This window comes from Talaromyces proteolyticus, assembly GCF_021365285.1.
Source record: "Talaromyces proteolyticus strain PMI_201 chromosome Unknown BGW36scaffold_2, whole genome shotgun sequence".
Classification (NCBI taxonomy): Eukaryota; Fungi; Ascomycota; class Eurotiomycetes; order Eurotiales; family Trichocomaceae; genus Talaromyces; species Talaromyces proteolyticus.
This window is the reverse complement of record NW_025764278.1, coordinates 1,155,396-1,168,111: the sequence shown is the minus strand read 5'-3', so window position 1 is coordinate 1,168,111 and position 12,716 is coordinate 1,155,396. Positions and strand designations below refer to the sequence as shown.

Below are 12,716 nucleotides of genomic sequence, written 5' to 3'. Positions count from 1 at the left end.
TATTTTGAATGGACGCTAGGACTCTTATTCAGCTCTAAACCTCACTAACGAGTTCACCTGGTAATTAAGCATTCTTCAGTTCTTTTCACAACTCCTTTTGATACTGCCCTGTTTCATTATACGTATTCAATAGGAAAATTCTAAGAAAGAAAGAAAGAAATATTAACCGCGAACCAAACGTAGGAAACGGCGGTATATTTTGCCTTGTGTATCATGAGACTCATTTAAAGAAAACTAGTCCGTCCGTGTATTCTCGATCTTGAGCACCAAGATATCTGTCGCTCCCACTTTCGTCAATTCGTCCATGACGGTTGCGATCTTCTTCTTCTCAACCATGGCACTAACAGCAACCCAGTTCGGTGCCTCGAGGGCTGTAATGGTCGGCGCACGCTTGCCAGGTGTGATTACAGACGCAGAGGCGAGCTGGTCGCGGTTGATGTTGTACTGGCAGAGAACATACTTTTGAGCGGCTGAAAGAGGAAATTAGTATACAGTAGGAGACACATGAGTGGCATGACTCACCAATAACACCGCGAATTCGGCTAGCAATTAGCTCTGTGAGTTCATGTTTTGTGTTATTTGATTTGATCAACACAGCTGTGCTCTCAACAACAGTGTCGATGGCCTTCAGCCCAGCTGCCTTCATTGTCTCACCAGATTCTAGACGTCAATTAGCTCAACCCTGGTCTCCCGAGATGATTGCAAAGTTGTGCACGCACCGACCAAATCAACGATACCATCAGCAACACCCAAGGCGCAGGCGGCTTCGACACTGCCGCCGACATATTTAATCTTTGTTTTCAACTGCGATTGATCACTGACTCCTTCGATTTGAGCGAAGAATCTTGTCGCTAATGCAGTAAAGCTAGTCACCACATTTTTGCCAACAAGTTCCTTGGCTTGTTTGATTTCGCCCTTCTCAGGGACCTGCACCTGAAGCTTGCAGCCTCCAAATCCCAGGTCTAGGACTTCAGTCACACCAGATGCCTCGCCGCTAGCCAGATTTGCATCGTGTTCGCCAACTTGGTCTCGGCCCGTGATACCAATGTCAACACGACCCTCGCCAACGAATGTAGGAATGTCAGCGGCGGGGAGGAAAATCAGCGCGATTGGTAGGTTCTTAACGAGAGCGATGTCGAGACGCGTCTCACGGCGGAATTGAATATCGCATCCGGAGAGGAGATCTAACGTAGTTTGTTGCAGGCGGCCCTCTGTTGGTTTTCCAATTTGTTAGACACTGGTTGTGAGTCATCGCAGCATATCGTGAAACTGACTTTTGGGGACTGCGAATAGCAATCTTCCTTCGAGGCTGTGTTCAGATTCATGATTAGACCATTGAACTAAAACCAACATTTCTGGATTTTCCATATATTGGAATGACTCACTGGTTCACCAAATCCATGACGTCTCAATGTCGGCGCGAAATGCGCAGGCCCAGCTACCAAAGAACGTAATGCGGTGAAAGCAGGCTCAGCGCAGAAGCTGCAGGTTCAATGGGCAGACGATAAGCAATATCGAGTAGCAGGTATATCGTGACACTCGCAGATAAATTTCAAAGAACGCCAAAGAGCTTGAAAGGCGACGTGCAGCCAGCCAGAAAATATTGAGCGGGCTATGACTCTGCCGGAAATAATTGCTGCGGGGACAAGACGATATCGGCGGCACCTAATTGCTCACAGTGTGCTCCCAGATTCCACCATTGATCGCCCTCAGGCGCACACGTGTGCTCTTTTACATACTGCTTTTCGTTCATAAATGGGTTTGGGTTTTTGGATCTTTATCTCTCGTACGGCACAGAGTGTTTTATTGTCGTGGTGTCGCAGAGCCAGCTCCCTAAGCACGTATCTGCGGCTTGTGATTGGTCAGCGATCATGGAGGGGCAAGTTCTGCACGCAGTGAACCTCAACCTCAACGCTGATGAACCTATCTCGATAACTTCGCGGCCATTGCCATTGTGTATCAAAAGGTAATGGTCATAGAGTGGAATCCGATTTCTAATTTTAGCTCTAACAGATCCTCGACTGCCACCAAGTGTCGCCGACCCCGCACCACGACCAGCCTTCGTTTATAAACCTCCGTCATCGCTCTATTCCTTACAAGAATTATATTTTCCAACAGACAATAATCGAAATTTTTCACCCTCTATCTATACTTTACAAAATACCCCGTCTTATGTACAATGACTACTCACCTGCCGAGTATTGATATTGCGATACGTTTCACAGCTGCTCGACAATTGCCAGAAGCTTGTCAGTTGTCGAATCCACTCCTCCGCCTGCCCCAGCTACCGAGATATCTTTAGTGAGGATTTCGTCAACACTCTTTACAACGGCCGCAAGTCTTTTGCGCCTAATCTTCTCCTCCAGCTCGCTACTCTTCTCCTTCGCAACGTCCAATACCGACGAAGGGAGGTTTGCCAGTCGCGCCACATTCAGTCCGTAGCTCCGATGGGCAACACCCTCTCCAACCTCGTAGAGAAACGTAATTTCTGCATCTTGCCGGTCTCCACATTCCGTAAAGCGCATATGGACATTCCGAAGCTCGTTGTTGGAGTAAGACTTGGCCATGGCAGAAAGATGTTGGTAGTGTGTGATGAATAGCGTCAGACTACGCATAGAGCGGACCATGTAGTCAAGAACTGCTTGTGCAATAGCAACCCCATCATGCGTAGACGTGCCTCGGCCAAGCTCATCTAGTATAACCAATGAACGAGGCGTTGCCTGTTTCAAGATATCTGCCGTTTCGGAGAGTTCTACCATGAAGGTTGATTCGCCATTAAGCATGTTGTCGAACGCACCCATGCGCGTAAATACCGCATCTAGCATCCCCAATTTCGCTGACTTGGCAGGCACATACGAGCCAATCTGGCCCATTATCGCAATAAGGGCTACCTGGCGCACGTAACTCGATTTACCGCCCATATTCGGACCAGTAACCAGTAGGGCGCGAGTCCCATTCGCATCGAGACTGGTGTCATTGGGAACATAGGTATCCATAAGAAGCTGTTCAACCATAGGATGGCGTCCCTGCTCAACTGTAATGCATGTCTCGTCTGTGAATTCAGGCTTGGTATATCCAGGCTGATTGGCAATGGCAGCAAGAGAAAACAGACAGTCAAGTAATGCTAGAGCCTGGATACAGTCGCGAAATGACTGGTACTTGGCCGAGATATCCGCTAACAGGTCTTTATACGCTTTATCGCAAGCTGCTGCCAGTGCTTCTTTGTGTTGATCACGTTGCCTTAGGAGCCTAACCACCTCTGGTGTGTGAAAACGTGAAAGTCTCTTAGTTCCACTAATCTTTGCCCAAGATGCAGGTACTCGCTTGATCTGGGGCGAATTGTTCTCAACCTCGATAAGATACTCGATGCCCGCCGAAGTAGCATAATCGACTTTCTTCTTGCCCAGTGTTTCTGCGATAACAGAGCGGTGTTCCCCCAAGTCGTGTTCCACAGATGCTATACCAAGTTTCTGTTCCATTATACCGTCGTTTTCCTCAGACTCGCGAAAGAATTCGTATTTATCGTCATTCTTAGCGGCATGCATATTGATTTTGTCGAGGAAATGAACAACGTCCTCTTGAATGGTAGGCAACGCAGCAACAGCTTGACTTATAAGAGATGATTGGAATCCCGTATCACTAGGAGCGGTGATATGTGAGAATGCAGTGGTTATCATTTGCAACGTTTGGAGAACGGTGAGAAGCTCCGGCCGGGTACATTTTCCGTAGTAAATACGAATTAAGCTTCTCTCTAAGTCTGTTTTGACTTTCCCTAACAAATCTTTCAGCTTCTCAATATGAATATGTTGTTCTGAGGAGAGCAATTCTTCCACTGCGCCGACTCGTTCCTCAAGATGAGATTTATCCAGAAGAGGTCTTCCAACCCACTTCCGGAGCATTCTCTGACCGAAGCGCGTTCGAGTTCGATCCATCGTCCAGAATAGACTCCCTTTGCTGGAATAGTCGGTCTGGTTCTGGTATATTTCGAGGCTAGTCAAGGTGTTTCCGTTTAAAAGCATGTGAGATCTTGCAGAGAAGGATTGGAAGTACTTGGTGAGGTCAAACACATGCTCCAGGCCATATTCCGACAGATGATCGATCATCGAAGAAAGGCACACTGTGACCTGGTCGGGCAGCTGCAATACCTTTTCGAGTAGAGCATTAGCTTGGAGGTCGCCAGTGCCGCCAGCACTTTTCATCTTATCGGCATAAAAATTGGTCACGCGGTTATGCGCTTCTGCTGCGGCCGATTTAGACCATGTTTGTCTCTCAACACGCACTTTATCTCCAAAGACGTTCATTTTGCTTCCAGAAAGGTGTTTCACCAGCTTCTCCGTCGGTTTTGAAAGTTCTCCCACTATGAGAATCTCGCAAGGAGCAATATGAAGTAGTCTTGTTTCAATTTCGCCTCTCATAAAGCCATCTTCAAACTCGTCGTAGATAATATCTCCTGTCGCGGGTTGTACGGCAACGATTCCGACGTGTACACGTTCGTCGCTCCCACTGGTATTGGATTCGGTGATGCACAGAAGATAGCCGGTCGCCGGCGTGGCGCCACCCAGCGCTGCTGTCGGTCCTGATAGCCCTTCTACATCATCAATATAAGTTCCTTTTGTATACACATTTGTAAGCTTGCGGACGAAAGGCGCGTTTCGATTATCACCTGCCGCCTTGAGCGCCGCAGTCTCCAGCTGTCGCACCACACCGACTTTGTGGCCTGCGGAAACCAGCCGTTTCACATGCACATGTAATCGATGCGTAGGTATACTTGCTGATGCGAAACGGTCCAGATGTGCCTCTGATGGATGCTCGTCGAACCTCATCTTACCCGGTATACACACAATGCTCAGCTCCTTTGCGGCGGTTCTCGCATCCTCCCCAAAGAAGCGAAACTTGTAACCAACTTCAACGACAAGTAGAGTATCCATGTGTTTGCGCTTAATGTCGATAACCTGTTTCTCCATCGGCGTGAGTTTTGAACCTCCTTTCTTAGTCGCTTTTCCTTTGGCGACAGGCGCCGGTGCGGGCTCCTCGTCCTCTTCGGCATCTTCTTCTCCAGCTGCAGCATTGTCATCTCCGCCAGAAGATGTTTTACTGATACCAATCAGACAATCTGCGCCGCCCAACTTCTTGACGAATTTCTGGTGCATCTTATCTTTCTCTTTACGAGACAGACCGTCCTCCTCTCCCAGTCTATCTTCAACGACTGCCGGAGAGCTTGTGAACTTAAATCGATCTGTTCGCACGCTGCTTTGTGATAGCTTTGAGAGATCTGCATCTTTTCGTGACGTCGTGATTATTGACTCGTCGACCGTCGCCTTGACCCGTTTGGGGGGCGGAAGAACGATATCATCACGTTCTTCATCATGTTGGGCCGTCTGTTCTGACACTAAAGAGTTCTCTTTTCCAGATAAGACTCTCTTCGCAGCGTCTGCTGCCTCATTTGTGTTTGTTTCGTCAGAGGGTTTCCTTTCGGTAGTAGAAGGTTTCTTGGTAAAGAAGCTCGATATTGTCTGTTGCTTTCGTTTTAAAGCGGGCGATGAAGATGGCGGCGAGGATTGGGAAGGCATGTTCGAGCTTCTATACTCTATGTAAAAGTTCTAGTTAGCTACCTATTCAATGCTCTCAGGTGGCGGCATCGGAAGCCACCCCTGACCTAAACGAAAACACTTACTTGGAAAAGATGGATACGGCAGGGATAAGCAATAATCTGGTACACAGCACAATGCGTCAAGTTGCAGTAATTGACTGCGTCACCATGGCTAATTCAACGGACAAGATATGCGGTACTTCGTAGTTGTATTGTTTGATGCTCGGAATCGGCTGTGGAGACCTTGACGCGTGACGCGCGGGCCAGATTGGGTAAAATTGGTTACATAATCAGCAAGTGACAGCGAGTAACTTAAGTTATATTGTTTGTTTTACAAAATTATGAATTGATATTATGAAACATGGCTTGATTTTGTATTCCGCTACATAAGAAAATATTATAGTAGATATACTGCATAATCATCTTTATCAAACTTTGTGTCAAAAGTGTTCATCACAGAAGCCTATTTATGAGACTCAAAGCTGCCCATTGATGAATCCTTCCGCGAGAACCGCGCATATCAGAGGAAGAGGATTGAAGCCAAGCATAAGCACATGTATATTGGACTCAGTCGGTCAACGATGCATCACTAATTGCTCCTCCAGTTGCGCTAACCTACATTCTCGGAACCTCGTACGTTTGTCTTTAAGCGCAAGTCCCATCCACCCAAAGGCGGTTTTTACTCTCGGCTTCGTCGTCGTAAATAGTACTACCTGATGATGCTGCGCGGTTGTAAAGAAGGCCACTACTCAGCAGTGACTCATTCGAATTGTAATCCTCACGACCTGCATCCGATTCATGCCAGTCCCATCGGTAATGAAGCACATCTCCACTAATGAGTGGATCATGCAGCCCCCGCCTGTTCAATCCCGAAGAGGAATCTATCAAATACATACTGTCGATGTTTCTCATCTGAGTTCTAGAGAGACTAGGATGATCTTGAGAGTAGTCGTGAACGGTTGGCAAGCCTGACTGACTAAGGGAGGATGGAAACTGTTCGTAATCATTTGCTGCTGACAGAGTATTGATCGCGTTTGGTGTGCTCTGGTAGTATGCCATCCTAAAGGGTTCACCACGGGAAGTCGTAGCATCAATAAGATTAGGGGCAATCGTGTTATCCTTTGGCTCTCTCACAGGCTGGTCCATGTCTTTGAATACCTGTAGGCGAGATCCACGCCTTTGACTAGTCGCTTCAATTGAAAGCTGTAGATCGACATTTTCATCCTTTTTGAGACCACCAAAGCCGTTGACAGTATTTCGACTGTTTTTATTCAAAGATCTGCCGGCGATTACTAAATCTTGACCTGCAAGTTCTCGGCTGATTTGATGCTTAGGTTGATGTCCTTTCTTGGTGATTCGACCACTCAGGACATTTCGATTAGGATCCGAATCAAGTAACGCAACGCGTGCGGTTAGTCTACTACCATACCTAGTGGCATTTGAGTAAATGTCGAGACCATTGCGGTCACGGCGGTCGCGACGGTCTCGGCGTGGCTTTGGGATAGACCACTCTCCAGGTAGCAAGTCGTCTTCGTCTTCTACATACCCTGTGATCTCACGTTCCTTTCGAAGAGTTCCAGAAGGCGAGAATACCATCTCATTCGGCTCGGTAGCATCTGATGACTTTTCCATTGCCTTAAAGGTAGTTGCATCTTTTTTCTGGTTTCTCTGGCGCTTCATCGATTCTGTAGCGGCATCAAAGATGTCCATGCCTGGCCACTGAATACCTTTCAGCCTCATCATTTCATCTGATTTTGATTCTCCAATAATATGTGGCTTCGAATCCATAGGTGAATGAGAAAACATTGGAGGCGGTGTCCGATGAATCCTAGGACGAAAACCAAAAGGATGGCTTTCTTCCAGTTCAGGATGATCGACAGCGTTTCTCTGAAGAAGGTTCCCTGGCTGATATTCCTTCCATTCATATAAAGAGTCTGATTCGACCTTAATAAAGGTGTGCTCGTATGGATCGGAAAATGAGGACGCTGCCGCGTAGGACATCTCATCGACACTGGGTTGATGAATCGGATGCTGCATGTTGGATAGACGAGGATCGATATTATCCTCAAAGAAAGGCCATTGTGCTGATCGGTGCTCTGTATGATCATTGCAGTCTGACAGTGCTGGAAATTTTGAACCAACCGGCTCGTTCTTTATATTTCCAGCATCCTCGGTCGGCTCAGTCTGCCTGGAGCTCCGTCGCCTCCCCTTTGCTTTGGAGGACGTTGCCATGCGGTCGGAAAGCGATTTCGCAAGGCCATTCTGTTGGTACCAGCGGTCGTATAACGCTAGAGTCTGTCGTGCATCCGAGTCGTGGCGACTCTTGACCTGAAGCTTGAAGTAGGTGGCCAAATGGGCCTTTGAGGCAATGTGGGTCAGAAGATGGGATAAATCACTAAAGTGAGGTTTCTTGCTGCATATTGTGCAAGAAAGAGAATCTGCATCCATCGTGGGCCGGCAGGATGGTTCAATGCATATAAAAGCTGTGTGAATGGTAACAATCAAAGAAATAACAAATAACCAAAGCTAATCAACTCAAGTAAAAACAGATCGGTAAGTGACCTCCTCTAAGCACTGCCACGCGGTAATCAGGGGCAGATTTGAGTAGTGTTGAGAACAGGAAGAGGCACAGAGAAGAAGTGGGAGTGAGGCAACAAACAGAGCAAGAGAAGTGGGGAGGCAGACAGGGTCAGAGGATGAGAGAGCTACGGGGGAAGGCGCTGTGGGTGGGTGAGAGAGAGGGAGAGGGAGTCTACCAGCCCACAAGAACTCCAGCCTATCAACAAGAGACATCATCGGTTCACAGTATTTGATTGATTGGTTCTTTCATTCATCCAGCACTGAACTTTCATTATTATCACCTAGGTGTTACCTGATGCATGTCTAAAGGCTAGATGTTAAAGCTGACCAAGCGTAATGCTGCCAATCAGACATCCGGAGGCGATCGTTATTATCCCCTTATTTGTATCCCAGTATCCTATCTTCAGTGAATACTGGGAGGTGAGAGCTAGAGGAATGGTACTACTAATTCTACCTTGCAAACCAGTTCTTCGTTATCTCTTTGGGCATACAACTATCCTCAGGTTAGCAGTATCCTGCTCTATCGTGGGTATCAGATACTTACTACACAGGGTCAATTTCTTGCAACCCTGGATAATGCAGCAAACTCAGCCCAGCAATTCCAAAGTGCGTGTGAAATACATCGACCATATTCCCAGGCTGGTCAGCAATTCCACCTTCATCTGGGTCCTGTTTATTGTGGTTAGGATCTCCTTTCAGGACAATGAGATATAGCTAACCTGGCATCGCAGAATGAAAGCCTCGAGTTTCTGGCGATCGATCCAATGCAAACGCCCAATTATGTCCAAGCTCGCAGCCACCCACCAGCTATAGCAGACATCCTCGAGCTTCTCGGGTCGGCCATTGAGACCACCACTCTCCAGCTGCCGCTCACTGAGCCATGTCCCTAGGCGATCCTTATCGATCAAGTCAAGTCGTCCAACGATAGCCAGAGCAGCGACACACGTCAGGATCTGGCCCGAGTGGGATTCATGACCAGGGCGAACACCATATCCTCCGTCCAGATTTTCGCACTGTTGAATATAGGATATCGCCTTGTCAACCTCAACTTCGTCCAGCTTGCCCAGAAGGGACAGAGCAAGGAGAGCGGTATACACAAAGCGAGTGTCGGTCTCTCCCCATTCGTCCCCTTTGAAGACGCCAGACTCGCGATCTTGCAAGGAGGAAATGACTGCACAAGTTTAGCTAGATGTCAACACTAAATAGCGACGAATTGACGAGGTTTCTATGTGGACGGGCCCGACATACATGACACAACCCTCTGCTTCCCATCGCGACCTGACTTGTCGAGATCATCTACAGCATCGACCATGACGAGCATCTGCACTGCGGATGCTGTATATAACATGTGAGAATCATGACCCGGCGCAGCTCCAAACCCTCCGTCTCCGTTCTGGCAGGAGAGGATAAAATCAACCGTTTCTTGTCTTGGTAGTGCTTCTGGGTGGTTCATCAAATGCAAGGCATGCAGGCCCCAATAGACACCATTCATACGAAGATGCTCAGTATACCAATACTCGAGCTCATCTCTGCGCTAGACAGGAGTCAACTATGGTCTACACGGAATGATGACAACGGCTAGCATGTGAACGCACAGTGTCTAAGCTTTTGATGTAGGCCACATGTTTGTCTGTGCACAACTCGCTCTGACTACTCGAGCCCCCACCACCCCTGCCAGGGCCCGACACTAGCGACATCTTTAGATCGGCAGACCAGTGAAGGGATAGTGTGGCGTGGTTAAGAAGTGAAGTCGATTTGTCTTGGCGAAGATGGAGAATCAAGACATACCAGAGCGCACGCGAAACCGGATCTGGTAAGCGTCTTGGCACAGCTAGTGCCCTGATACCTCACATGTAAGGCAGCCGTCGACGAGGCCAAAGTGGTCATAGCAGCCAACCCTCCAGGACTTCCGATGCGTCACGCTACAGACGTGCTGACGGTGTGGACCCTACGGCTAACTTTTGGTTGAAGAAACAAGCTGTTTGACGAAAAGTATTCTGGCTCGCATTTTATGGTTATGCCTACTCGGAAGGCTATTCTGAACTTTCATCGAAATGGTAGTATCTATCTTTACAAGCCTCTATTCTTACCACCAAACAAACAACCACCCTGGAAGTAAAAAGGACATATGCAAGTTCTAGCCGCGGATATTCTAGCGATGGATAATTTAACAGGCTAGCAATTAACAGTCCAAACATATAAAGAAACAATTCCCTACACAGTTTTTAGGTTTTTTAACTTCAATATTTTAATATACATAAATGTTGAAAATTGTAATATTCGTAGCAAAGACACATCTCAAGTCTCTTACATTATCCTAGCCAATCACTTCTAAGCTACATAACAAGTTTATTCATAGCCTATTTGCTCCCTTCCGGTACTTTTCCTGACCAAGACATCAGTCAACGTCGGTAGCGGTGGCAATCGGTCTAGTAGCATCCAGGTCCCTCTGAAGCTCGCTAATCTTGGACTCAAGTGCAACCACACAATCCTTGCCTAGCAGTAGACGAAGATAATCGTAGCCCTCAACAGTGGCGTTGATGATTGCCTGTGCCGCTTTATCGGGGTCTCCTTTCACCCAGTCCGGAATCGACGTGAGATGCAGCGATCTGGTCATTGTCTGCTCGACTGGGGTGCCCTTGTAGCCGTCACTGAAACCGTTTTCTAACCCAGCAGGTGTCAGGATCCTCCTCGAAAATGGCGTCCGGAAGGCACCCGGTTCCACGATCAAGACCTTGACACCAAGGGGCTTGACCTCATAGGAAAGCGACTCGTGGATTGCCTCAATCGCAAATTTACTAGCGGAATAGGTCGCTTGTCCGGGCCGTGCAATGAATCTGTTCTTTCCGTCAGATCCTGCCTGCAAATCCATACTGGTATGGTCAAGCTAGGAGATACACGTACCCAGAACCGCTACTAATAAGGATGATGTGACCAGAGCCTTTGGCACGCATGACCGGGAGACAGGCCTGGACAGTCCGAAGCGGCCCATAAAAGTTGACTTCCATTTGATCACGGATGTCGGACTCACTGCACAACACATTGATATAAGTGAGTCCCGTTTCACAAAATACCTAGCAGCTGGAATTGGGGCTTACCTGGTATCCTCAACACCACCAATGAATGCATATCCCGCATTGTTGACTAGAACATCCACGTCATGTTCCTGACAGCACTTAGCGAATTTTTCGTAGGCATCCTTCTTCCCAGGGTCGAGCCCCAGCCAGATACCACCTTTGTCTTCAAAATCCGGGCAGGCGGTTTGTGCTTTGCTGACGTCGCGAGTGGTGCCGATGACATTAAAGCCGGCCCCGAGAGCTTTCAGAGCCAGGGACTCGCCCAGGCCGGACGAGGCACCGGTGATCAGCCAAGTGAGGGGTGATCCTGCCATGTTGAACGAGGCAAAGTCAATATTTGTTCTGGAACTAGAATTTTGTGTGGTAAGAGGCGGAGTGGAAGATTGGAAAGGGCAGATATTATGGCAGGCAATAGGTGGTAATAGCGGCGTTAAGAGCGTATCTCCTTCATCCAATCCGACCAGAATCACTTCCACCCTGTGCTCTGTTTCCTTTCTGTTATGGCGGGACGGATACGATGATCCGAAGCATGTAAGCTTAAGGTTCTATTCGCTCACCACTTGGAGATCCATCTTGGTTTTAATTATATCCACTGATATGCAAGTGTCTTTACGAACCTATACATTGTATACAAGTTTTCAACAACCAAAATGAAATCGTAAATCAAAATATACAAGAGTTCACCCAAAGTAATCATTTTCCTCGGAGTGGTTGAAAACTAACAGGACGGTTTGATGCAGATGGACCGCATAGAAATCGCTTTCGTCCCCCCATTTGCTTTGGAGAACGTCAGCCATTGTGTTGGAAACAGTGGCGCTGAGCCTTTCAATGTTCAGCGACAGTCTCTTCTGGACGACATCGATGGAGATCTCCGATTTAAGCAGCGTTCCAAAAGGCTCAAACCATGGCAGATAGCCTATTATATCCTTTGTAGATCATTAGCCCGTGGGCCATGTCCTATACACTGCACTTCTCATCTTGCTTAGCCCACAAACCCAATGCGCAAACTCCGTGAAGCTGAAGCGATGGTCATTCTTGATATAGTCCGCATAGTGCGGTGGAAGGTATGACATGAGTTTACGGTCGGCGACCAAGCAAAAACCGGCCGTCAGCCCTTCCAGTAACGTCGGTTAGTCGTCGCTCTCGATCATGAAAGGGTGGCTTGTCTATTAACCAGTCTCTGCCCATCCAGGAGTAGCTTGTTCGCATTGGCCCAGACTATTCTCCCTTCTTCACATTGATTTAAGGGATACTTGAGGGGTTTCTGGAGTGGACAGTACCAACGCAGACACGGACACGACTAACAAGGTCGAGATCACAAAGGGAACATTCAAAGGCGTATCCCAAACTGAAGCCATGTTGAGTGACTTCAGGAGTATAATATTTTTTGGGGAATGACGGTTGCTCTCTCATTCAACAAAGGTGTGTCTGACAATAATCCCAATAGTGTGATTAGAGGCTCCCAGACA

At 47.7% G+C, this 12,716-nt stretch overlaps 5 protein-coding genes across 5 annotated transcripts; all 5 read right to left on the bottom strand.

Annotated features, from left to right (window-relative positions):
- Window positions 1-234: 234 nt before the first annotated feature.
- Window positions 235-5,570, bottom strand: BGW36DRAFT_288850 (DNA mismatch repair protein Msh3; the record flags this gene model as incomplete). Its single annotated transcript, XM_046210616.1, has 4 exons — window positions 235-470; window positions 523-660; window positions 720-1,209; window positions 2,289-5,570. The coding sequence occupies 4 exons, from the start codon at window positions 5,568-5,570 to the stop codon at window positions 235-237; spliced, it is 4,146 nt and encodes a 1,381-aa protein (XP_046076486.1).
- A 375-nt stretch (window positions 5,571-5,945) lies between these two features.
- Window positions 5,946-8,315, bottom strand: BGW36DRAFT_443706 (uncharacterized protein). Its single transcript, XM_046221624.1, has one exon. The coding sequence runs from the start codon at window positions 8,036-8,038 to the stop codon at window positions 6,236-6,238; it is 1,803 nt and encodes a 600-aa protein (XP_046076485.1). The 5' UTR covers window positions 8,039-8,315; the 3' UTR covers window positions 5,946-6,235.
- Window positions 8,316-8,353: 38 nt separating this feature from the next.
- On the bottom strand, window positions 8,354-9,924 carry BGW36DRAFT_369388 (rab geranylgeranyltransferase beta subunit). The gene is made up of 5 exons (XM_046215131.1): window positions 9,766-9,924; window positions 9,419-9,704; window positions 8,890-9,341; window positions 8,715-8,839; window positions 8,354-8,663 (listed from the first exon to the last, which is right to left on the bottom strand). Exons 1-5 carry the CDS (start codon window positions 9,865-9,867, stop codon window positions 8,621-8,623), a joined length of 1,008 nt encoding a protein of 335 aa, XP_046076484.1. The 5' UTR covers window positions 9,868-9,924; the 3' UTR covers window positions 8,354-8,620.
- Window positions 9,925-10,568: 644 nt separating this feature from the next.
- On the bottom strand, window positions 10,569-11,561 carry BGW36DRAFT_423026 (uncharacterized protein; the record flags this gene model as incomplete). Its single annotated transcript, XM_046219779.1, has 3 exons — window positions 10,569-11,007; window positions 11,075-11,200; window positions 11,269-11,561. The coding sequence occupies 3 exons, from the start codon at window positions 11,559-11,561 to the stop codon at window positions 10,569-10,571; spliced, it is 858 nt and encodes a 285-aa protein (XP_046076483.1).
- Window positions 11,562-11,927: 366 nt separating this feature from the next.
- Window positions 11,928-12,605, bottom strand: BGW36DRAFT_423025 (uncharacterized protein; the record flags this gene model as incomplete). The annotated part of the gene is made up of 4 exons (XM_046219778.1): window positions 11,928-12,173; window positions 12,243-12,361; window positions 12,422-12,474; window positions 12,532-12,605. 4 exons carry the CDS (start codon window positions 12,603-12,605, stop codon window positions 11,928-11,930), a joined length of 492 nt encoding a protein of 163 aa, XP_046076482.1.
- Window positions 12,606-12,716: the final 111 nt, after the last annotated feature.